The sequence below is a fragment of the Piliocolobus tephrosceles genome, chromosome 7 (assembly GCF_002776525.5).
Source record: "Piliocolobus tephrosceles isolate RC106 chromosome 7, ASM277652v3, whole genome shotgun sequence".
Classification (NCBI taxonomy): Eukaryota; Metazoa; Chordata; class Mammalia; order Primates; family Cercopithecidae; genus Piliocolobus; species Piliocolobus tephrosceles.
In genome coordinates this window covers 35115056-35141431 of record NC_045440.1, presented here as the reverse complement: position 1 = coordinate 35141431, position 26376 = coordinate 35115056, and the positions used below count along the sequence as shown (strand labels likewise).

The following is a 26376-nucleotide window of genomic DNA, read 5'->3' as shown; positions in this document are numbered from 1 at the left end:
TAGTAGGATGTAGGGCACCAGGAACTCTCAGGGCTACTGGTAAGGTGCAGATTGTTCAAATCATTTTGTACAACTGACAGTTCTACCTAAGAAAAATATTTAAACTTTATTACCCTAAAATTACATTTTTGGGCACCAAGATACATATACAAAAATTTGCACCGCACCATTCTTTATAATAGCCAAAGTATAGGGGAGAAATGCCACCAATGGTTGAATGGATTAAGAAAAATCATGGTGTATTCATGGAATACTGTCTACACAGCAATAAAAATAAGTATTATACAACTATTTCCAGTTGCAATATGGATAAATCTCACAAACATAACATTGAGGTAAAGAAATTTATATTCCGTTTATACAAGTTTAAGAAAACAGGAAAAGGCAAGTAATATTCTAAATAAACATAGAAGATAAACAAAAAATAATAAGATATAATGTTCGAACTGTAGTTACTCCTAGGAAGTAAAGATGGAGCTTCAGTTGCAGAGGGTTGTGTTGGTGTGCTAGCTATGAAATATAGTAATCCATCCTTATCCGTGGGGGATACATTCCAAGATCCCCAGGGGATGCCCGAAACCACAGATAGTACCAAATCCTGTATATACAGTACTGTTTTTCCTATATACACATACCTATAATAACATTTAATTTATAAATTAGGTACAGTATGGCATTAACAATGACAAGTAATAATGAAATAGAATAACAATATGCTGTAACAAAATGTATGTGAAAGCAGTCTCTCTTTCAAAATACCATATTGTACTGTACTCACTAAGTTTTAGAACACGACTGGCCATATATAACTGAAATTGTGATAAGGGAAACTGCAGATAAGGAGGCACTACTTTATTTCTTGACTTGAGTGGTAGTTACATGGGTGTTCACTTTATAATCATTTTAATTCTAAGTGAGTTTTTGAATTACATTTTGGTATAAAAAAGTTTAAACAGGTGCTGAGTGTGGTGGCTCACACCTGTAATCCCAGCACTTTGGGACACAGAAGCTGGTGGATCACCTGAGGTCAGGAGTTCTAGGCCAGCCTGGCCAACATGGTGAAATTCTGTCTGTACTAAAAATACAAAATTAGCTGGGTGTGGTGGTGCACACCTGTAATCCCAGCTACTTGGGAGGCTGAAGCAGGAGAATCACTTGAATCTGGGAGGCGGAGGTTGCAGTGAACTGAGATTGCACCATTGCACTACAGCCTGGGCAATAAGAGCAAAACTCCTCAAAAACACAACAAGGTTTAAACAAGGAGATTAATTATTTCCTTGCTATTTTAGAAGTGAATAAATGTTCTGGCATATTTTTTTCTATAGTCCAATGACCCATGTGCAACTCTTAGAAATTTCTCAGTCAACTTTTGTCCTATTGTATTATTACATATTGGAGAAATTGGAAAATATTTATTCCCACTCATATGACCTCTATTATATATACTTACTATATATGATATAATATATGTGATAAACATATTATAAAATGAAACAATCATTGAGGACTGAAAATAAAATTTTGAGGAAATATACTGTTACTTTATACACTTTTACTTGAATCTGCAAGGAAAAATATTTATTTGCCACAATGATATAAACACTAATCATGTAACTAACAGATTTAAGATCATAATACTGAAACAATAGAAGTGATGCACAGTGCTGACAATTCTCATCTGCAAATCGATGGTTAATAAATACCATCTATAACCGAGGAATCAAAAAAGTGGTAACATTTAGACTTAAAATTTGAAGAAATATTAAGTCTGAAAGACTGAAAGCAGTTGTCTCTGAGCAGTAGGACTGGGGAAAGGGAAGAAAGGATAAGCACTTCATGGTAAGTATTTTACTTTTGATGTATAACTTATGGTTATATACTGTTTTTGCATTACTCTTAATGGCAAAACCACAATTACTTTTGCACCAAATACTTTCTTAATGGTACTTTCTTCTGAATGCATACTCTGGTCTGCCCCATCCCCTAACAATTGCTGAATTAGCTGCCCCCTCTGTTATGACAACACTCACATGCATGCCTCTCTTTATCCCTATGTTTTGATTTTCACATTTCAAGTATATGGAAGTATACATGATTTATTGTACCTTCTCATTTGAGAACTGATTTCTTTTGTCAAACCCAGAAAGCTCTCATCTTTTAAATTTTGTAAAAAATACTACATATGCAGTCAGCATAAAGAATGACAAGGAAGTCAACATTTATGTGTCCACTCATAAAACAAATTACTCAAGGAAAGAGGTATCACATTATCACTGCTCCTTGCTATGTAGCCTCTAAGCCTAGTTATCTGGGTTTTGGTGGTTTTAAGAGCTGTGTAATATCTATTTATATATTCTTTTCTGCTTAATTTAGCTATAGTTTTTCTTGTGTGCAACTAAGCAGTCTGACTTATGGAAATACAAGTTAATATTTTATTTTCATAACATTTCATACAATAATATGTTAGATACTGCTTTGTTCAAGCAATAAATAAGTAACCAAAGAAAGAAAATAATAATATGGTATCATTTATGTATTCTTGTGTAGAATCTCATAAGAACTTTATAGCTTAAAATAACAAGTTATTATTTTTTGTATTCCTTGTTTTGACTGGGCTCAGTGGGGTGACACTTCTGTTCCCTGTGGTTTTGTTAGAGTCCTTTATAGGACTGACTTCCTTTATAGGAGAGCTTTAGTGGTCTAGAACATCCAAGATGGCATCATTTACATGTCTGCTGCCTCGACTGAGCTAGCTGGAAAGACTGGCAGTGGGATGGGCCTTATTCTCCATCATACATACATATATATGTATGTATATATGTGTATGTATATATGTAGCATACATATATTATATATGTATATATGCATCATACATATATGTATATTTATGTATTTATCAATATATTACATATGTATGTATATATGTATCATATATATGTATAATACATACATATATATGTATGATGCATATATATATACATACATAGATATGTGTGCATTTATTTATAGTTATATTTCAAGGTGCCAAGATACTGAAAGCAGATGTCGTCAGGAGTCTTAAGGGCTGGCATAACTGGTATACTGTCACTTGTTGGTATCTTACGGTTGAAATGAGTTAAAAGGCTAGCCCAGATTCAAGAGAAGGGAGAATGGACTCCACTTTTGGTAGGAGGAGCAGAATACAGACACTCCTGAATTTATGATGGAGCTACATCCCTATAAACCCATCATAAGTTGAAAACATGGTAAGTTGAAAATGCTTTGAATACAGCTAACCTATCAAACATCATTGCTTAGCCTGGCTTACCTCAAACATGCTCAGAACACTCACATTAGCCTACATTTGATCAAAATATCTAACACAAAGCCTATTTATAATAAAGTGTTGAGTATCTCATATATTTACTGAATACTGTACTGAAAGTGAAAAACCAAATGGTTGTATGAGTATACAAAGTATGGTTTCTACTGAATGCATACGGCTTTTGCACCATCATAAAGTAAAACAAAATTGTTTTAAGTCAAACATCATAAACCAGGGACTAGCTGTATGTATGAAGAGGAATTGCTATTAGCCATCATTAAACTACCACAGTCTGCATCCTGGCCACAAGAATTCACATCTCTCCCTTGTACAAAATACTCTCACATTTCCTCCCAAAGTCTCATCTCTTTGAAGAATCAGCTCAAAGTCCTGGATCTTGTCATCTAAATTAGGCCCAGACCTGGATGGGGGCTCCTGAACACATCTGGTCCTGATGTGAACACCTGTGAACTGAATGCAGAAGTGCATACCCTGACTCCAACAGCCACCTCACCATGATGACACTAACAGGGATAGGAAAATTGCAATAGACAAGCCCCATCAAAAGTGGTGGAGGTTGTAATGGAGGGCACTGAGAAATCACGGGTCCACAGAAATCCTGAAATCTGAGCATGTATTATTAGGGGTAGAGAATGTTTTCTCAATTATGGCCCAGTTCTGTGGTCACGAGTTAATCTATTGTCCGTAATTCTTTTCTCTGTCCTCTGATCCTGAGTCATCATGCTTCCCTTTCTTTAATAAAAGGTCTACGTTTATACTTCAGTAGCTTTCTCTGCCTGATTCTTGTGTGTGCTAAATTGGGCTCAGAAGCATTTTTTTTTTTTTTCCACTTTGAACTATTTCTTTCCCTTTTACTTCAAGTTGGTAGGGCTGCTATCAGAAAAATTCTGTTTAAAGCAGAATTCTATTGAGTAGTTTCTATAAACCTAATTCAGGTTCATGTCATGCTTTAAAAGTGAGATCCATGATTCCTTGCAGACAGATCTCTCTCCACTTTGACAATGTCAGGCTTCCAGGACAAGTGTCTGTAAGCTTCTTTGCAGCCCCTTTGCCTGACTGAGAGCCTTTGTCAGTCACCACCTTAAATCTTTCTGAGATCTTAACAAATGATCTTACAGCTGCATCCTTGATTCAATTTTTGACCTTGAGGTCAAATGTTATAGACTGTACCCTAAATTTGATTTTTTTCTCTCTGAGGTCATTTTTCCCTTTTTTCTCCATCTGGAGAGATTATTCTGGGCCTTCTGTATTTCTTCTAAGTTCTGCTCGAAAACTAAAGAATTTCTTTTTTTTTTTTTCTCAATTTTTTTTATAATACCTTAGCATGCATAATTAAACTAGAGTAAATGACCTTCCTTTGGGAAATCTTCTTAGCTTCACAATTTCATTAGGTACATTTCCTGTCTTCCATATTACTGCTGGTGACAGTGTTACCAAAATTCTGACATAATACCATGCATGGGCTTTTCTTCCTCCAGCACTCTACAGCAATTTCCTCATTGCTCTTCTAGCCTTTACTGAGTCTCCATGAAACTCTTCTGGCCTCTGTCTCCACCAGTTCCAAGGAAAAGCCCACATTTTGGCTCTCGATATGATAGCACCCCACTTCTAGTACCACTTGTTGTATCAATTATCTATTTCTGCAAAACAAACCATCCTAGAAATTATTGACCTTAAGCAACAATAATATACTATGTTCATGATTTTGTAGGTTGGCTGGTCTCAGCCAGATTGTTCTTCTTTTATTTATTTATTTTTTATTATATTTTATGTTCTATGGTACATGTGCACAACATGCAGGTTTGATACATATGTATACATGTGCCATGTTGGTGTGCTGCACCCATTAACTTGTCATTTACATTAGGTATATCTCTTAATGCTAGCCCACACCCCTTCCCCTCACCCCACAACAGGCCCCAGTACCGTGTGATGTTCTCCTTCCTGTGTTGTATTCTCATTGTTCAGTTCCCACCTATGAGTGAGAACATGTGGTGTTTGGTTTTCTGTTCTTGCAATAGTTTGCTGAGAATGATGGTTTCCAGCTCCATCCATGTCCCTACAAAGGACACGAACTCATCCTTTTTTAAGGCTGCATAGTATTCCATGGTATACATGTGCCACATTTTCCTAATCCAGTCTGTCATTGATGGACATTTGGGTTGGTTCCAAGTCTTTGCTATTGTGAATAGTGCCACAATAAGCATATGTGTGCATGTGTCTTTATAGCAGCATGATTTATAATCCTTTGGGTGTATACCCAGTAATGGGATGGCTGGGTCAAATGCTATTTCTAGCTCTAGATCCTTGACAGATCATCACAGTGCCTTCCACAATGGCTGAACTAGTTTACAGTCCCATCAACAGTGCAAAAGTGTTCCATTTCTCCACATCCTCTCCAGCACCTGTTGTTTCCTGACCTTTTAATGATTGCTATTCTAACTGGTGTGAGATGGTATCTCGTTGTGGTTTTGATTTCCATTTCTCTGATGGCTAGCAATGATGAGCATTTCTTCATGTTTCTGTTGGCTGCATAAATGCCTTCTTTTGAGAAATGTCTGTTCATATCCTTTGCCCACTTTTTGATGGGGTTGTTTGTTTTTTTCTTGTAAATTTGTTTGAGATTTTTGTAGCTTCTGGGTATTACCCCTTTGTCAGATGAGTAGATTGCAAAAATTTTCTCCCATTCTGTAGGTTGCTTGTTCACTCTGATGGTAGTTTCTTTTGCTGTGCAGAAGCTCTTTAGTTTAATTAGGTCCCATTTGTCAATTTTGGCTTTTGTTGCCATTGCTTTTGGTGTTTTAGACAAAGTCCTTGCCCATGCCTATGTCCTGAATGGTATTGCCTAAGTTTTCTTCTAGGGATTTTATGGTTTTAGGTCTAACATTTAAGTCTCTAATCCATCTTGAATTAATTTTTGTATAAGATGTAAGGAAGGGATCCAGTTTCAACTTTCTACTTATGGTTATCCAGTTTTCCTAGCACCATTTATTAAATAGGGAATCCTTTCCCCATTTCTTGTTTCTGTCAGGTTTGTCAAAGATCAGATGGTTGTAGATGTGTGGTATTATTTCTGAGGGCTCTGTTCTGTTCCATTGGTCTATATCTCTGTTTTAGCACCAGTACCCTGCTGTTTTGGTTACTGTAGCCTTGTAGTATAGTTTGAAGTCAGGTAGCGTGATGCCTCCAGCTTTATTCTTTTGGCTTAGGATTGTCTTGGCAATGTGGGCTCTTTTTTGGTCCCATATGAACTTTAAAGTAGTTTTTTCCAATTCTGTGAAGAAAGTCATTGGTAGCTTGATGGGGATGGCATTGAATCTATAAATTCCCCTGGGCAGTATGGCCATTTTCACAATATTGATTCTTTCTATCCATGAGCATGGAATGTTCTTCCATTTGTTTGTGTCCTCTTTTATTTCAATGTAGTTCTCCTTGAAGAGGTCCTTCATATCACTTGTAAGTTGGATTCCTAGGTATTTTATTCTCTTTGAAGAAATTGTGAATGGGAGTTCACTCATGATTTGGTTCTCTGTTTGTCTGTTATTGGTGTATAAGAATGCTTGTGATTTTTGCACATTGATTTTGTATCCTGAGATTTTGCTGAAGTTGCTTATCAGCTTAAGGAGATTTTGGACTGAGATGACGGGGTTTTCTAAATAGACAATCATGTCACCTGCAAACAGGGACAATTTGACTTCCTCTTTTCCTAATTGAATAGCGTTTATTTCTTTCTCTTGCCTGATTGCCCTGGCCAGAACTTCCAACAATATGTTGAATAGGAGTGGTGAGAGAGGGCATCCCTGTCTTTTGCCAGTTTTCAAGGGGAATGCTTCCAGTTTTGCGCATTCAGTATGATATTAGCTGTGGGTTTGTCATAAATAACTCTTATTATTTTGAGATATGTTCCATCAATACCGAATTTATTGAGAGTTTTTAGCATGAAGGGCTGTTGAACTTTGTCAAAGGCCTTTTTTGCATCTATTGAGATAATCATGTGGTTTTTGTCTTTAGTTCTGTTTATATGCTGGGTTACATTTATTGATTTGTGTATATTGAACCAGCCGTACATCCCAAGGATGAAGCCTACTTGATCATGGTCGATAAGCTTTTAAATGTGCTGCTGAATTCGGTTTGCCAGTATTTTATTGAGGAATTTGCATTGATGTTCATCAGGGATAGTGGTCTAAAATTCTCTTTTTTTGTTGTGTCTCTAGCCAGATTGCTGTGTTCTGTGCATTGTTGACTAGCAGCTTCCACATAGGTACATTCATCCAGGAGCTTCAGAGGGAGCTGGAATGTCCAAAGTGGCTATACACACGATTGTTGCTTTAGCTATATGACTAGAGTAGCTGACAGCTGACTGGCTCTTCTCTCCAGCAAGGTAGTGTGGCTCTTTACATGATGACTCAGGGCTCCAAGTGGAAGCTGAAACTGTCAATCCTCCTAAATGCAAGGCCTGAAGTAGCAAAGTATCACATCTTCTGTGTTCTATTTATCAAATTAAGCCACAAGTTAGCCCAGATTCAAAGGAAGAAGAAAGAGAATTCACATTTAAATGGGAGAAGGGGCAGGAGTATATCTTAGAACAAAGAAATGCTAACAGCTGTGTTTTATAGATTGTGATAATTGCTTTAAAGGAAATAAAACAGAGTAATAAGATAGAAGGAAATTAGAGGACACCAATTTAGACAGAATGGACAGGGACTGTCTCTCTGAGTGGGAAGGATGGGAACAAATTGGTCATATAAAGGGAGAATCTCTGAGTGGGAAGGATGGGAATAAATTGGTCATATAAAGGGAGAAGAAGAGCTTTGTAGCACAAAGAACAAACAAATAAAGTGGCCTTTAGAGAAATTTTGGGAAGACAAGATTTAACTATGAATAGGGTTGTGATGGTAGAGAATAAATGGTAGAAATAGAATTAGTATTTACATGTGAGACAAAATTAATGGTATTGATGAAAACGTATATAAGGATTGAGGGGAACAGGAGTATCAGAGATAATACTCAGTTTTCTGTTTTAAGGAAGTATATTAATCAGGTCTCATTTACTAGGATAGAAAATGTTGTTTGTTTTCCTTCTTTTATTTTTGTTTGTTTGCCTTTGAGTTGGAAAGGAGAACAGAAGATCATGAGTTCACTTTTGAGAATGTTGAGCTTGAGGGGCCTTCACAACACTAAGTTAAAAATATCCAGGAGGCAATTAGTTGTGTAAATACAAAGCCACAGAGAATGTCTAAGGGAAGATGTAAATTTTTGGAGTCATCGGAGTATAGACGAAATTAACAAAATTCTATATAGATTGGGAGGCCGAGACGGGTGGATCACAAGGTCAGGAGATCGAGACCATCCTGGCCTACACGGTTAAACCCCGTCTCTACTAAAAAATACAAAAAACTAGCCAGGCGAGATGGCGGGCACCTGTAGTCCCAGCTACTCGGGAGGCTGAGGCAGGAGAATGACGTAAACCCGGGAGGTGGAGCCTGCAGTGAGCCGAGATCGCCCCACTGCACTACGGCCTGGGCAACAGAGGGAGACTCTTGTCTCAAAAAAAAAAAAAAAAAAATTCTATATAGATACTTTCCACATTTTTCTCCATTAAAAAATATTATTTATTATCTTGGCAAGTACATACAACAATGCACGAGTCCATAAAAATGCAACGGCAGGTAAAACATGTCACACATCTATTGATTTCCTCTCTGTCTCAGCTAGATCATAATAATTAGCTTTTAATTCCTAGTTTTAGTACTCTTTGTTTCTATTGTTTTCTAACAAAAGATTTAAATAATGCACAAATTGCTAGAAAGATGGACATGGTGATGCTAATTAAACAGAATTCTTGGCTGTCAGTAACATCGTAGAGTGCTTCAAACTGCTATCAGTTATTCCATATATGAGGGCCCAGATTTATGGTGAATTGAACATGTCATAATGTAAAAGCAGAGTGTTCAACTACACAGTGCCCAAAGATGGAGGCGATGCTGTATACAATCCCACGTAAGATCAAAATGTCATTTCAAAATCTGGCTGACTTATTTAGTGAATGGTATTTGTGTAACTGATGAATCATTTGAGAAAAATAAAGAAGTTAATTCTCTACACATCAGGCAAAACAATTCCATGGATCTTAAACACTAAAAGAACGGGCTGACTGGAGTGCATGCAAATCAAACACTTCTGTATGAAAATAAAAGTACGAAAAAAATTAAAAGGTGAAAGTAGGAAGAAAAACATGTATAACATGTAACACAAAATGACTAGTATCAACATATATTGAGTAGAAAAGTCAGTAAAGCAACAGGTAATCAATCCACCTAATAGGAGGGGATGAAAGAAAAATTTCAAGAAGAAAAGCCAACAGTCAAAACATAGAAAATTAGTCAATCTTACCAAATTGAAAATTATAAAATTAAAATATAAGAAATCATTTTGTATACCTAAGCTATGCTTAAAATCTTTCTGTACTAAATATGTATTTCCCAGTGCTCGACAAAATATTTGACTTAGGCTCTGCTAGTGGAAAGATAGACTGCATAGGACAAAAACAGCATCAAGAACAATAATTTCTGTATTGATTTGAACTTCACATTTCTAATCCTGAGAATTAACAGAATAATAGTTATCAAGTGCACCAGGCTTTTGCATAAGATTACAGTCATATATGATAATAATGTGTAGTGTAACCTAAATGCCAAATAGTAATCACTTAAATCATATTAGTACCTATGCAGAAAAACATCTGAGAAGATATATTCCAAAATATTTGCAGAGATTAGCGTGCTCAAAGATTTCTTTTTTGTTTTGTTTATGATCAATATCTAATTTTTCTATAAATTTCGTGAAGGTGATTTTATTGCATTAAAAATAGTCACTCATATTTTAAGTATTAATTTAGAACCCATGAGCCATACAGATATACTTACTCTCCCAGGAAAACAATTTCGGTATTGATCTCTCCTGACTTGCGACGGAGGAAATTCCTCAGGAAAGCGGTCACACTGTCCACAGTGATGTTTCCACAGACCACAATGAACCTAGGCAGCAAGAACAGGTGAGGTGGATCATCCGAGGAACACAAGCACCTTCCTGTCAACATTTAGAGATGAATAATTAGTTTAAACTTAGTTTTCAATAAATACGGTATTTGCATCACCCAGACTTTTTTTTTTTGAGATGGAGCTTTGCTCTTGTTGCCCAGGCTGGAGAACAATGGCGTGATCTTGGCTCACTCCAATATCCACCTCCTGGGTTCAAGTGATTCTCCTGCCTCAGTCTCCCAAGTAGCTGGGATTACAGGCATGCGCCACCATGCCCAGCTAATTTTGTAATTTTTTTAGTAGAGATGGGGTGTCTCCATGTTGGTCAGGCTGGTCTTGAACTCCCAACCTCAGGTGATCTGCCCACCTCAGTCTCCCAAAGTGCTGGGATTACAGGCATGAGCCACAGTGCCTGGCCTGCATCACCCAGATTCTAAACGTTGAAACACTAAGGACTGCATTTCTAATACAAAAGAAGCATCAGATATCCACAGTCTTCTATCTCATCTCAAGTAGAATATGACTCCAAACATTTAAATTGCACCTAGCTTTTTAAGAATACAAGAGCAACTATTATTATTGCTAGATTTTTCACATTTATTTATAACTTATAATAGATTTTTCACTTCATTTTTTCACTTGATTCCTAGTTGTCTGATATAGGGTTTTTGTTGTTGTTGTTGTTTGTTTTTTTCTTGAGGAGCAGAAAAGTTCATCAATTTTTCCAGAGCCAAATATCATGGCTGAGAAAGCACCACATTCCAGATTGTTTCAGCTTATCTTCCACATTTACAAATATCTAGGAGTTACAAAAACATGAGTCCAGTGGAGGGACATCGAAGACAGGTGCAGAACTCTATGCGCATAGTTTTTGTTGTGAAAAATTTTTCTTAGGCTTAATGCATTTAAAGGAACTATTTTCCTCCTATTACTCATTGAAGAAAACTGAAAACATAATTTTAGCCTAAGTTAATGTTAACATTCCCAGACCTATTGACTGATTTCGTATGTGCCCCAAAGGCTTTTCCCGAGACAAATGAGGCCCGATTTTGGCTTATCTAGTTAAATTCATTGCTTCTCACTATTTATTTTTTGTTCATTTCATCATATTTTTCCTTTCCTCTTCATAGTCCTAGGTCAATTATAGTTTTCATCCAACTGTATTAAGAGACTGCTTTGAGGGAGTCTATCTCCATTATGCATCTTTCATTACGGCAGACAAGGACTAAGATTTTAAAAGGATCACATCTAATTTAAGATCTCCATTTCAGGCCGGGCGCAGTGGCTCACGCCTGTAATCCCAGCACTTTGGGAGGCTGAGGCGGGCGGATCACGAGGTCAGGAGATCGAGACCATTCTGGCTAACACGATGAAACCCTGTCTCTACTAAAAATGCAAAAATTAGCCGGGCTTGGTGGCGGGCGCCTGTAGTCCCAGCCACTCGGGAGGCTGAGGCGGGAGAATGGCGTGAACCCAGGAGGTGGAGCTTGCAGTGAGCCGAGATCGCCCCACTGCACTACAGCCCGGGCAACAGAGGGAGACTCTTGTCTCAAAAAAAAAAAAAAAAAAAAAAAAATCTCCATTTCATTCTTTTTGTCTTAGATAGGAAAAAAACCTAATGGAAGCTAAGGTAACATGAACGCAAGAAGAAATAATATAAAAACAACTCCACTCCACTTTCCTCCTGGGAACACATGGCTGTGGCACGGAAAAAAAAAATCAGTTATCTAGGAGGCACTACAGAAGACAGGGTAGAAACTTCTCAGGAGGGCAAATCCTCATACATAAATGAGCCCCAGATGGTTTAGGGGAGCTTTGGCTAAGACAACTGAATTAAACTAATTATTTTAAATTGGAATCATGGCTTTAATCTTATCCATTATGTAACATTAGCCATAAGTTACCCATACAAGGAAAATGAGTAAGACAATTGATAATGACATAGGAGAAGTTAGTGAAAAGGAATGTACAAATAGTGCCATAATCAATAATATTTATTGACAGTGAATTACAACATTATCTGTCATTTTAGTTGATTTAGTATTCTTATGGGCATCTATGTAGCAGTTTGTGTCAAGTAGCAAATATCATTTTCTTATAGTATTTAGTTTAGCACAATCCTTTTTAGTGAATGCAGGATGTTGCTGATATATTCACCTTGGGTTCTACAGTTAAGCCAGATAATAGATGTCTAGAACGAGATATGTGGCTAATAGAATTTCTTAAACTGTAGAAATACTTAAAACACTACTTACTTCTTTCCTTTGAGTGCTTCATAGGAACTGGTGTATTTCCTCTTGTTAGCAAACAGTTCCACCATTTCAGGTACATAGTTTGCAAACAATATCTAAAATTGATCAGCAAATAAAATCTTAGTTCTAATTATGTTGATGAATACTCCAAAAATTTCAAGATTAGAAAGGAAAAGGAGGGTACGTAAAACTTTCTGTCATCTAAGAGTACATGATAGCATGTTAAAAGGGATCCCGTTTTTCTTCCTTATTTCAGCCTTTGAATTTTGTTAAAATTTAATATAAGGCTTTTCTGTATTCAAAATGATGAAAACAAAGGAAAGCAGCAAGGTGACTTCCCCACATGTCTTATCCTTTCATCACTTTTGTTTTTGTTTTTGAGACAGAGTCTCTTGTCTGTCTCCCGAGCTGGAGTGCAGTGGGCAGATCTCAGCTCGTTGCAACCTCCACCTCCCAGGTTCAAGCGATTCTCCTGCCTCAGCCTCCCAAGTGGCTGGAGCTACAGGTGCCTGCCACCAGGCCTGACTGATTTTTCTATTTTTAGTAGAGATGGGGTGCCTCCATGTTGGCCAGGCTGGTCTCCAACAGGTCTCGAGCTCCTAACCTCAGGTAATCTGCCTGTCTTGGACTCACAAAATGCTGGGATTACAGGCCTGAGCCACCATGCCCGGCCCTTCTTTTAATTAATTAATTAATTTTTTTTGAGATGGAGTCTCGCTCTGTCGCCCAGGCTGGAGTGCAGTGGCGCCATCTCGGCTCACTGCAAGCTCCGCCTCCCAGGTTCACGCCATTCTCCTGCCTCAGCCTCAGTAGCTGGGACTACAGGCTCCCGCCACCACGCCCGGCTAATTTTTTATATTTTTAGTAGAGACAGGGTTTCACTGTGTTATCCAAGATGGTCTCGATCTCCTGACCTCGTGATCCTCCCGCCTTGGCCTCCCATAGTGCTGGGATTACAGGCGTGAGCCACCGCGCCCGGCTGCCCTCCTTTTATCACTTAAAACTTCCCTTCTCACTCTGACTTTATTCTATTTGGGGCTTGGAAAAAGGAAAGCATATGGGACAGAGGAGGGTTAAGAGACGATGACTGAAAAAAAGGGATGTGAGACCATGGATGCCTAGGTATCAAATAAGTGGAGTGGAGAACTCTGTTGTGGAATTTAAAGAATTGAAATGAAAGTCACTAAAAGAAAAGAAGGCTTTTGCCTTTGCTACACTCGTAAGCCAGGCACAGATGTTCACATCTCTAAAGTTAAATGCTGTTTTAGTGAAAGCTTACTCATTTGAGCTGGGAGGAATGGAATTTTCTTCAGATCAAATCTCAAATAGCCTTCTTCTAGAAGAAAGACTTTAGTTTGATGGGCAAACTATGAAGGAAGATAGGTTTGCTCAAATCAATGTAGAGCTTAATCAGGAAAGTCTGCTTCTTTTGTCTACCATCCTTCATCCCTGGAAACCGAGCAATTTTATCCTGAGCTCCAGGGGATGCAGTTTGGAAAATACGGGATCTGTGCATGTTTTCATTTGCCCTTGACACGTGCCCCAAGTAATGCAACGTTCACTCTTAAACCTATATTGCTTCATTGATCACCACTAACCAAATATTTTCTGGTTTATGTAGCTATATTCAAAATATATTAAAAATACTTTTCACCAAACTCCCCAGTGTGAAGAATATGATGAACGTCCGTCCTAAGGATGTCTTGGCTACCACATCTCCAAAGCCAACAGTTGACGTTGTTGCCATGACCAGGTAAACTGACTCAAAATATGATATATTCTGTGAATTTCTACCTTTGAGCCAGGGATCACCAGAATTTTCCACCTGTCCAAAGAGAGAAGACTCAGGAAACGTCTCTGAATAGAATCCAAGAGAAGAGTTTTAAAGAATAGGCAAAACACGAGATTAATTGCACTTCATTCAATCCAAATGAAATACCAAATGGCTTTCAGGTTGCTATGAAGAGTTTACATAAATGGAAGAGTTTGTAAATCACGGGTAGTGAGTGTAAAGTCTTGGTTTCCTTAATTGTGATCATCGCCGAAATCTGAGGGGGCTTGTAGCTGCAGCACAGCATTTGAAAAGCTCCACAGGGCACAGATGCCTCTGTGCTCTCTTTTCAAGTAGGTGCAAGCATTGCATCCTGGAGCCAGGGGACTCCAGCAATTATAACATATTCTCACTTGTTTTTTTTTTTTTTTTTTGAGACGGAGTCTTGCTCTGTCGCCCAGGCTGGAGTGCAGTGGCTGGATCTCAGCTCACTGCAAGCTCCGCCTCCCGGGTTCACGCCATTCTCCTGCCTCAGCCTCCGGAGTAGCTGGGACTACAGGCGCCCGCCACCTCGCCCAGCTAGTTTTTTGTATTTTTTAGTAGAGACGGGGTTTCACCGGGTTAGCCAGGATGGTCTCGATCTACTGACCTCGTGATCCGCCCGTCTCGGCCTCCCAAAGTGCTGGGATTACAGGCTTGAGCCACCGCGCCTGGCCTATATTCTCACTTTTTAACCAGATTAGGATTACCATTAAAGAAAGAAGCACTTAAATGAGCACTTCATTTCAGTAAGCTTAAGCATATAGAATGCTAGTGCCTATGGAAAAACAAACCAGTTTTCCAAGTTGTTTACCTCTTTGCACAATGGTCTTTTTGTTGATTAAAAAAAAAAAAAACCTTTAAAAATATTTTCTTCTGATTTTTTGAGTCTTCACCTTTCAAGAAAACTAAATTTATCAGATTTTTTTATATTAGATAAATGAAGTAACTTAGACATTTATATCATATATAAATTTATTATAAATATGTGTAAATTATGTAACATATTATATATAACATACATTTATACATGTATAGTTTATAATAAATTTTTTTTTGTTTTTTCTTTTTAGATCTTTTTTTCTCCTCACCTCACATATTTTCTAGATGTTTCCATTTCTATTTAGCACAAAAGATGATAAAATCTTAGAGATGTCTAACTGGGGGAAGTGGGCTTTTTGTTTTGTTTTTAAGAACTAGGATGGAAATTAGAAACCATGCAGTTTGCTCAGATATTTGTTCCCTTTTTAAAAGTGATGTGCCAAGTGCTGACCTTTTCTTAAATTTAATGAATAGGTTAAGAGTGTGGACCCCTCTAATACTCCACTCCAAAGTAAGAATGGGATTACATGTCTGTTCTTAAGTCTTATGGCTGATAGTGGACACTGTTGCAAAGTCACTGACTTCTGGAGTCTTCACTATTTTCCAAGACATTACAAGAAAACCAAATTTAAGTCACACAGATTTAAATCATTCATATTTACTGGTACAGTTCCCTTTAAGCTAAAATCCCACATTGTCTCTTACAACTCGTAGTACAGGGATTCAATATTATCCCTGCACAATATGTACAAAGTAAAACTAAATTTATTTAAATCTGGAAATATCCTTTACAATTTTTTAAAGAAGGCTTTAAAATGTAACTCATTGTCCTTGGGAGTAATAACTTGGTGTTTCAAATCCTTTTCCACTTCCTCAGTATCTCTTTAGTTTATGGAAGAAGGGAGTTGGCAGCCTTCTCTGGGTCTACTTATTCACACTGTTCTTCCTCTTAACCATGTTAGCATTGACCCATCAGTCCAAGGTGGGAAATACAGTTAAGGTAAAGTATTATAGACTAATGTTAACAGACTGAATCATTATCTACTTTAACTGCATATTTCAAAACTGAATTCTTATTATTTTAAACTTTGTTTCAACTTTAGATGAGATACACTAGGAAGAAGAATATGAGGATATTCTCTCATCTTCTCTTACCTGCCCATCAACATTTATATTAGCTATATTACTTTTACTTTGTGCATCTACATTCTATTCTGTAGTGATAATTACCTTGGTTATGTGTTAGCTCTATTTTATATCCATTCAGTAATCACTACCACTACTTTTTTGTTTTGTTTTTGAGAGAAGTCTTGTTCTGTCACTCAGGCTGGAGTGCAGTGGCATGATCTTGGCTCACTGCAACCTCTACTTCCTGGGCTCAAGCAATTCTCTTGCCTCAGCCTCCCAAGTAGCTAGGATTACAGGTGCCTGCCACCACACCTGACTAATTTATCTATTTTTAGTAGAGACAGGGTTTCCCCATGTTGGCCAGGCTGGTCTCAAACTCCCAACCTCAGGTGATCCGCCCCTCCTTGGCCTCCCAAAGTGCTGGGATTACAGGCATGAGCTAAGGGGCCTGACCAAAATATCATGGTTTTTTTTTTTGTTGTTGTTTGTTTGTTTTTTGAGATGGATTCTCACTCCGTCACCCAGGCTGGAGTGCAGTGGCATGATCTCAGCTCACTGCAACCTCCATCTCTCAGATTCAAGTGGTTCTCCTGCCTCAGTCTCTCGAGTAGCTGGGATTACAGGTGCATGCCACCATGCACAGCTAATTTTTTTTGTATTTTTAGTAGAGATGAGGCTTCATTAGCCAGGCTGGTCTCGAATTCCTGCCCCCCAGTGATGTACCTGCCTCAGCCTCCCAAGTAGCTGGGATTATAGGCACCTGCTATCATACCCAACTAATTTTTGTATTTTTAGTAGAGACGAGGTTTCACCATGTTGGCCAAGCTGGTCTCGAACCCCTGACCTCCAATGATGTGCCTGCCCTGGCCTCCCAAAGTGCTGAGATTAAAAGCGTGAGCCACTGTGCCCAGCCACTACCACTACCTCTTACCATGGCTTCCCCATTCTTGAATTCCCTTTTCATTAATCTCCTATGTGGCTGAATTTTATCATTAAGCTATTAATACAGATTCAAAAGAAGCTCACTGGTGCGTTACCCCTTGCATGCTTAAAATGACAAGACAGGTTACACTTTCTTTTACGCAAACTTTATAGACACTGCTGTATCACCTTCTGGTATTGATCTATATTGCCAAGAAACCTGAAGCTAGTCTCATTGGTTCCCCCCTGTATAAATCTTGTTTTGTTCTGCTTGGATTATCTTTTTATCCCTGAATGTCTGTAACTGCTCCAATATATGATTAGAATTAATATGTTAGAATTATCTTTCCTGGAATACAGTTTATCCTTTAATCTACAGATTCAACACCTTATTTTAAAACGCTTTTCTGGCACCATTTATTATTTTCTGTAATACCCTAATGATATTTACAGTAGGTTGAATCAATATTGTCCCACTTTCACGTTTCTTTTTTACAACCATTTGAGTATCTTTGTTATTTTTCATCTCAAGATTTTTGCTCCAGTCCTGTCCATCGTGTTTCTGAATGTGATTTTGTCAAATGTATTACATTTTGGTTCCCTCTAATGTGGTTTTTAGCTCTGTAATACTCTTCTTGTTATTTTTCTCTGATGTCTTTTGGTCCACTTTCAATTACTTCTATTGTTTAATAATCCCTCAGTTAAAACCGTATAAATATTCTATGAAGGGTCATTTTCAGTTTTTCTAAGAAATTTATTTATTTTTTTTAAATATAAAGGGCCTTTTTTCTTAACTTTTCCTTTGTTCCCTTGGGCAAATTATCTTAATTGTTGCTCTCATAACTGTTTTATTTTGTAACTTCTACTATGCTAATGTTTCTCTCTGCTTTCCAATACACCTTCTTATCATTTTTAGCAGAATTTAGGCATAGGTGCCATATTGATTCATTTCTAGTTAATATTAATCTTTGAATCATATCATCTTTTAGCTGAAGGATAGTATAAGAATGGGAAGATGGTGAGTTAGGACAACCATAGCTTTTATTTTGGCTTGTCATTTCAAATATCCCCTCAATAAAATCTGCTATCCTCTTTGCTCTGGGATATAGTTCTTCTAGGTTTTTAATGTTTTAGAAATTGGTATGGCTTAAAGTGGCATCATTTAATTCACATGTCATCTGATTGGTTCTCCTTTTTTTCTGTGCTTACTTCCTTGCTGGAGGTCTCCTTTCCTGGGAGACCAGATGTCCAGCATGGAAACATGCTCACATCCTTAGGGGAGTGGAGCAAAACTACAATGATTCAAGTAGGCTTGGCACAGACTGTGTTAAACCCAAAAGCACCTGCTGTACATAGGGAGAAGCTATTCTTTTTTTCTTTTTTTTTTGATGGATTCTCGCTCTGTTGCCAGGCTGGAGTGCAGCGGCATGATCTAGGCTCACTGCAACCTGTGCCACCTGGGTTCAATCAATTCTCCTGCCTCTACCTCCTGAGTAGCTGGAACTACAGATGCATGCCACCACGCCTGGCTAATTTTTGTATTTTTAGTAGAGATGGGGTTTCACCATGTTGGCCAGGATGGCCTCGATCTCTCGACCTTGTGATACGAAGCTATTCTTCAGCTATAGCTGTTGGTGGCCTTGGGAGAGTGGGATTATTAGAACCTTATATTTTCCCGAAGAATTCAGAAATTCGGATTTTTATGTGAGCTCTTCATAAAAGTCAGCAAGTGACAAAAAATAGCAAACAAAAAATTAAAACATAATTAGGTCAAATATAATAATATGCTTGTAGGCCACATTTAGGCTTCGAGCCTCTCACTGAAACAGCTATTAAAGGAAAAAGAAAAAAGCCCTAATGACTTTTCCTTTAGCATCCTGTGGTGGCCACGAGGTTTCTAAAGGGACACTAATGTCTACTTGTCCCCTGGTGGGCTCAGGACTCGAAGGTTCAATTCTCTAAATCCAGGAATCAGCCTTTACTGCTGTGACACTTCAGAAAAATCTCTTTCCTTCCTGAGTGCTGAGGAGGACATAGAGTGCTTCAGATTTCTTGAAGGTTCATATCCTTGTTTGCATTTGACATTTTTCTTGTTGAATTGAACAATGGTAACTTTTTAATGTATTTTTAAATTGTTATTGTTTTACATTAATTTTTTGAGAAGGGCTCAGATAAAAAAGACCTGTTACGAATTCTGTTTTGTTTATCTCAAAGGCTTTTGCAGGCTTTTAACATTTCCCATCAATTTCTGTATTTGCTAATGACTGCTCCTCAACTGTCCTCAAAAAGTAAGGTCCAGGAGTTCCTTTCCTATGGTTGAGATCCATTTCCTAGATTTCTCATTATGTGGGATAAGAACCAGCCTTTCCTACAGGCAAAGGAGGCAGCTAGGTATACAGATTGATTTCAGGAGGATCAAAAAAGCCCCCAAACTCCAATTTGCGACAGTAACTCCTCCCTCATATGTCTCCAGAATTCATAAGTCTGAAATCCTGTAACTGGCTTCATTTCCTTCACTTTTTAATTTTTTTTAATGCTAGAACTCTTATGAAGATACAGTGATACGTTTTACTTATTGCTGATACCTTTGGAGCTTACTGGGTCTTTCCCTAAGAGTAGGTTTTGAAAGTTGGAAGAGGAAACAGAGACACTTTGGTTGTAGGATATGCACATTTGTGAGGATATGAGGGTAAAGAAAACCTGAAAATGGGAAGTAGAAAGACACACCTCTAACTGGCTTACAGTGGTGGAGACAGGGGCTCAGCAGGTTTCCTTCCATTTTTCAAAAAACAGATGCTGGTAACAACAGACACCACTAGGAATTGTGATGAGATGCTTACCAGGTGAATGAATCCCGCAGCTGTGAACCAGGTGCTGAGAACTACTGACAATAGCTTGGAAAACTTCACTGAGTTACTAGAGGAAGAAAGACAAAGAGCTGTTGGGTCTAACAGATTCCAGAACAACATAAACACCTCATCCTCTAAGATGTTGCTACACAAAGTGTGGCTCATGGATCAGAAGGAATGGCGTTACCCGAGAACATATTCGAAATGCAGCATCCCAGTCCCTGCCCCGATCTCTCAATCTGCATTGGTACAAGATTCTCTGCTTGATTCACATACACATTAGAGGTTGAGAAACACAGCTTTGAAACTCGCCCAGTTACATATACTTGTTTGGAAAGTCTGAATTTTGCTGCGATATCCACTAGCCTCATATCACTTTTAAAATATGCTACATGTGGATCATAGAGATTGTTATATTGTCCAACATAATAATATGCAATGCATTATGCCAGGAATCCAAGGAGTAGAAAACCAGGGAGCAGATTTGCAAAATAAAATTCTGAACAGAACACAAAAATATAAAGTCACTCAGCCTGCTGAACTGATAACGGGGTCTTCAAGTGAAGAAGGATGAGAGGGGCCCTTGTCACCTAAGGAGAGCCCTAGAGTTTAGCTGAGATCTCTCTGGTTTTCAGGCAGGACCACCTGTCACACAGGAGCAGCCTTTCCTCCTCCAGCTTCTCCATAATTCATAAACACATAGAAATGAAATCCACCTGGCCTCTAATATTTGATGCTTCTAGTTTGACTGTCAAGGCATGGAGATTTTGAGTGGGTAACAGACCAAACTGCTCAAAACTTTACAAGTATTGCTGCTCAAAGGCAGTTTGGATTGTGTTCTTGTTGTCTGGAAATACTTAGGTGGCTATATTTCTGCAAGCAATAGTTCACTGCTGGCTGCTACTGGGTAACATATGCTTCAAGGAATTGCTTTATACTCTAACGCCTGAAGAATTATTTCTTTTTCTTTACCTAGCCAGGAGAGACGTGCGTTGTTAAAGCAAATATATGGAACCAATACCTCTGAATTGTTTTGACTTTTTTTTTTTTTTTTTTTTTTTTGGTGGAGAGACCTAGAATTAAAACCTAAATAAACTTATACACCATAGCTTTACAAAACAAAGACTAAACCAGTTATTTAAAACGATTGCAAAGTTTTCAGCTAGTTTAAGATGCAATATAATGGGAGAATGTGAACAAATAATATTTTGGCAGATGAGAGATTTCATGATCTTTGCACTGAAATTCTGATAAGAAATGCATTGAGTTTAGGTCCAGTTAATACATTCATTTTCTAATCCAAACTAGTAAGTAAGCAGTACTTCGGTCAGGGCTATTTACCTGGTCTTGATGGCTTGTAGAATTTGCAAGATTCGAGGGAGTTCTAGCAGCCGCAATGCTCTTAGGAACCTTAAACCTACAAACCAGTGGAAAGAAGAAAGCTGCCAAAATCAGAGGGTCACCCCAGAGGGAGCCTATGTTGTAACATCATTGGAATTGCTTACATTCTTTTTCTTCTCAACATGTTCCAAATCTGTTCTCATGTTATAGGTGTAACAGCTTAAGCTGTAGTTCAAATACTAGCCCTGACACTGTTGTAACCTAAGGCAATCCCCTCACCGTGTCTAGTTCCTTATCTGTAAGATGGGAATATAAAATGTAAAATGTTGCTATTATAATAGTACCAACCTCACAGAGTTGTAGCATCCCTATCAAGCACGTAGAAGCATGCCTAACATATTATGGAGACTATTCATTTTACTCTATTTAACTCTTCTTTAGAACAGAAAGCAAATTTTCCCTTAACCACTTAAACTCCTGACATTACAGTCTCTATGATATGCTTCACAATGTTTGTATAATATTTTACTTTAGGTGGTATGATAATGTTAGCAAGGAATGGAATTCATATTTACTTTATGAAACTGATAAAAGCTACATAATGTCCATGCACTGTCAACACATTCACCTTGAAGACAAAACAATTAATTAAATAATTCTCTAAAATGCCATAGTACATATGGAGGTGATGATTAGCTTTTAAAAGGGCAAAGACAAAGGGAGGTTTTTCACCTCCCCCAGGTCCTGTGGGATCCCAGGATAAAGGTGTCATGAGGGGAATGAGATGTTGGTACCTTGCCTCTCACATTACAAATGCAGTCAATTCCATCAACACCCGTTGAACACCTGTGTGCCTGCTGCATTGCAAAGTGTTAAAGTTAAAAGGTTTCTGCAAGTGTATTGTAAAACCATACTATTAAGGTGAGGGGTTTTTAAAATGACAGTCAGGCATTAAGCAAAAATGAAAAATAGATACTTATAAATGAATGTTGAGTTTTTATTTTCTCATAGATATTGCTACCAGTTCCCACAGCACACTTACCTAGCCAATTGCTCTTCAAATAGTAAGAAATAAAGGTTGGTGGGATGGTAAAGATGTCTACAATAGAATTCATCTCCAGCCAGAACTTGATCTTGTCATCAGCTGCCATAAACTATGAAACGGAAACAGAATAACACAAATTCTGTTACTCTCAAGAATTTTAAAGTGAACACAAGAGACAGCATTATTCAGCTACATTTTACTTATCAGCTGAAGCCTTGATCTCCTTCTGTTTTACATATACACGGACACATATATTTATATGCTATGTGGATGCTTTGGGAGGCCAAGGCGGGCAGATAGCTTGAGGTCAGGAATTTGAGACCAGCCTGACCAACATGGTGAAACCCTGTCTCTACTAAAAATACAAAGATTAGCTGGACATGGTTTCAGGCACCTATAAACCCATCTACCCAGGAGGCTGAAGCAGGAGAACCATTAGAACCTGGGAGGTATAGGTTGCAGTGAGCGAAGAATGCATCATTGCACTCCAGCCTAGGTGACAAAGCAAGATCCTGTCTTTAAAAAAAAAGATATGTTTTTATATATAGCATGCCTATATATACATACATATATGTGCATATTTTATATACACACATTAGTCTCCCACAAACAAGGAATGAATAAAGAGATTGAAGTCTAGATCTAGAAAAGGTCTTAATAAATACCTCTAGAGTGAGAGAAATATTTAACAAATGAGTGTAACAAAATGAAACAAAGATACAAAGTTATTTTCCATGGTTGTATTGCAGGCATGCCACCAGTGGAGCCAAAGACATCTCCAGAGACTTGCTACTCAAGTTCTGCTCGTTTGACTTTATTAGTAAAGATGGGAAGCCAGTAAGGAGGCCATGGGAACACGATGATGGCATTTAACATAAGAATCACTTTCATGTTGTGTTGGAACTTTTAACCTGGTTTAGGGTTTCACGTGCAAGACAGAGAGTTTTTAGGGATCAGTATATATTTAGCAAGTTAGAGCACAGATGATCTATCTTTAGAGTTTGAAAACTCAGGCAGATTGTAGGACTAACTGAGACACAGTTAGTTCTCTGCATGTTGTGCCTGTGGTGTTTGGATATTCACTCCCACTTTCAGTAGGTACTTACTCTCAATCCAAAATAGAAACTGAAGAAAGCATTGAAAACCAAATCAATAGGAATGGTTTTGTCTTCGTATGATGAACAGCTTCTAACAGGGCTGGGAAAGAAAGAAGGACAGTTTGTGAAGATGAACATTTTAAAAGTGGTGTCTATATAAGACCAACTAAAGGGAAAGAATAGGAAAATTTTTCTTTATTCACCATGAATCCAGACACTTAAGTTCAGATCTCAAGGAAATTACCTTCTCTCTTGGGAGTAGAGGAATGCATGAACAAAACCAGTGGACTGCCCATGGCACTGGAAATAACAGGAAAATTACCCACAATTTCTTTCCTAGGATGTATTGGTTCTATTTCCATTTTAACAATGGGGATTCAGAGCCAGAGAGATGATGGAGCTCTTTCTGGTTTGCAAGATCATCTATCTAGTCAGTATATTTCAATTTTATTCTCTTCTGATACAGAGATACTCTAGGTCAAATGGATTGATTTGAACCAATTTCAAAGAAAATCTCCTAAAAGATCTCTTAGGAATTTACAATGCAAAGACAACCAGTTTCCCTAGGTTCTCTAAAGTTGCCTGGCTTTCTGCGGCCCTGCAATCCCAATTCCATTTTAGCTAGAAATCCAATATAATTCCCAGGTGATTGACATGGAATTCAGAGTAGAGTGGGCTTTGTCCAAAATAGCTGCCCTAACCCTGAGAAATAAGAAGGGGATGCTTTCAGAGGACAGCAGGCAACAATTCGCTTCTTTGTCGCAGGTGAGGGCTGGCATCATTTTCCTTTCTCAATACCATCTGAAGTTGCCTGAAACCTATGAGAAACCCTGAAACTGCAACAGAGTTTCTGCTCCAATATCCAAGGAAACCAAAGACATGCAAAATCTTCATGAGTGGCCTAAGTGAGGGAAAGAAAGCTGAAGGCTGGCTCCCAGAGACTCCAGAGTAAACCTGGGGTGGGGGTTGCAGACCACCCTGACCCCTAGCAGTGGAAGGTTGCAGGATACAAGGAAACTCTTGTATATTTTGCAGAGCTGGGCTTTGTGCTTACTGGGAGAGGCCAAACACATCATTTTTTATGAGCTTGTGTGTGTGCGTGCAGGTGTGTGTGAAAGTATATTAAGCATTATTCCTGAGGAGAAAATTCCAAATTAGCTGAGCAATGTACTGATATAGCAGACAAGCATGACTGGACATTGTACTCACTCAGCAGAATTGATGAAATAGATAATAAGAGACCCAATGCTTAGTACAAAGACAAGGATCACCTGAAAATGAAAAACAGGGACAAATGTCTAAATCCACTTCATTTGCATTAAATAACATCAACAAAAGCTTGTTTTCTCTTTTTACCGTGCCTGTGTACCTACAGCCATTTATTCACATATTCACTTATGTTAGTATTCATTCATTCATTCGTTCATTTATCGATTCAAGAAAACTTTTTTTTTTTATTTGAGACGGAGTCTGGCTCTATCGCCCAGTTTGGAGTGCAGTGGTGCGATCTCAGCTCACTGCAACCTTCGCCTCCTGGACTCATGCCATTCTCCTGCCTCAGCCTCCCGAGCAGCTGGGACTACAGGTGCCTGCCACCACACTCGGCTAGTTTTTTTGTATTTTTAGTAGAGACGGGGTTTCACCGTGTTTGCCAGGATGGTCTTGATCTCCTGACCTAGTGATCTGCCCACCTCGGCCTCCCAAAGTGTTAGGATTACAGGCTTGAGCCACCGCGCCCGGCTGATTCAAGAAAACTTGATTGGACCTTTCCTGACTATTAAAAAAATGAATATGCACCCATTTTACTTACCTAATTTTCACTTGCATACACTTCAGAATACACAGTTTGTCCTTTCTGCGCTTCTAGAGCCTTTTAATCTTTGATCTCAAGAGGCCCTATCATGTGATCACTTATTCACTCATCAAACATCTATTAAGTGCTTAATAGGCATTATGCAACTTATCACATGCTAGAAAAGAAGGGGTTATGGGAAATAGACCCTGGATTTGAATTGTTGGTTATACTATAGAAAAAATTACAGACATGTGTTCCCTAAAGGATAGCCAGAATTTTCGCAGTAGGGAAAATGCTGCAAGTGAGAAGAAGGTGGTTTTTTCCCATGCCAGTGCCTCGGTAAAACAGGGATAACTCGGGGAATGCAATTAGAAACTGTCCATTCAAAGCCCTGGGGGTGTTCGGATAAAACCTTTGGCGGCCTTCATGACATTTCAGGTTAATTTTAGGTAATTTAACATCCCTCCAGTTATTTCTTGTTTCCAAACGATCCAGCTCTTGAACATGTTCAGTCCAGTGTAATTCTAATAATGAAACTCTGGATTTTTATTTAGGATTAAATCATCTCTTAATTTTAGCTCAGATATTCCTTGGGTGGGCTACGTATATTGTGAAAGGACTCGGTTTCATCTCTATTAACCATTTCTAGGTTGTTATTCCTGGATTCTGCTGACTAGGCTACCACTGACCTCTCCAGAATTGTAGCTCCATCTGGGGAGGGATCAGAAAAGGGAGATGAGAGAAGGAACTTGCTTCTCTGACTGGTGTTAGATCATGGTGCTCACACCCTGGGGCTCTCTGGCCATGAAAGGTCTTTAATGTTTACTTTCATGGTGGTCCCATTGTTCTTTGGAGATTCCAACTGAATTCATGTTCAAATTCCACAAAGGTTTCTCTGGCTCCTCTTGTGACTCAAGTACTCTTCTGTTCATCAGTGAGCAACATACACAA

General features: G+C 38.3%; 1 protein-coding gene across 1 annotated transcript in view; it reads right to left on the bottom strand.

Annotated features, from left to right (window-relative positions):
* KCNU1 (potassium calcium-activated channel subfamily U member 1) overlaps positions 1-26376 on the bottom strand; it is a 168085-nt gene that overhangs the window by 122275 nt on the left and 19434 nt on the right. The window contains exons 3-10 of the mRNA XM_023214649.2: positions 24840-24901; positions 23640-23730; positions 22531-22642; positions 21489-21564; positions 20139-20214; positions 14272-14442; positions 12621-12712; positions 10252-10362 (exon numbers count right to left, since the gene is read on the bottom strand). Coding sequence (XP_023070417.1) covers positions 10252-10362; positions 12621-12712; positions 14272-14442; positions 20139-20214; positions 21489-21564; positions 22531-22642; positions 23640-23730; positions 24840-24901 — 791 coding nt within the window. The remainder of the gene's footprint in view (positions 1-10251; positions 10363-12620; positions 12713-14271; positions 14443-20138; positions 20215-21488; positions 21565-22530; positions 22643-23639; positions 23731-24839; positions 24902-26376) is intronic.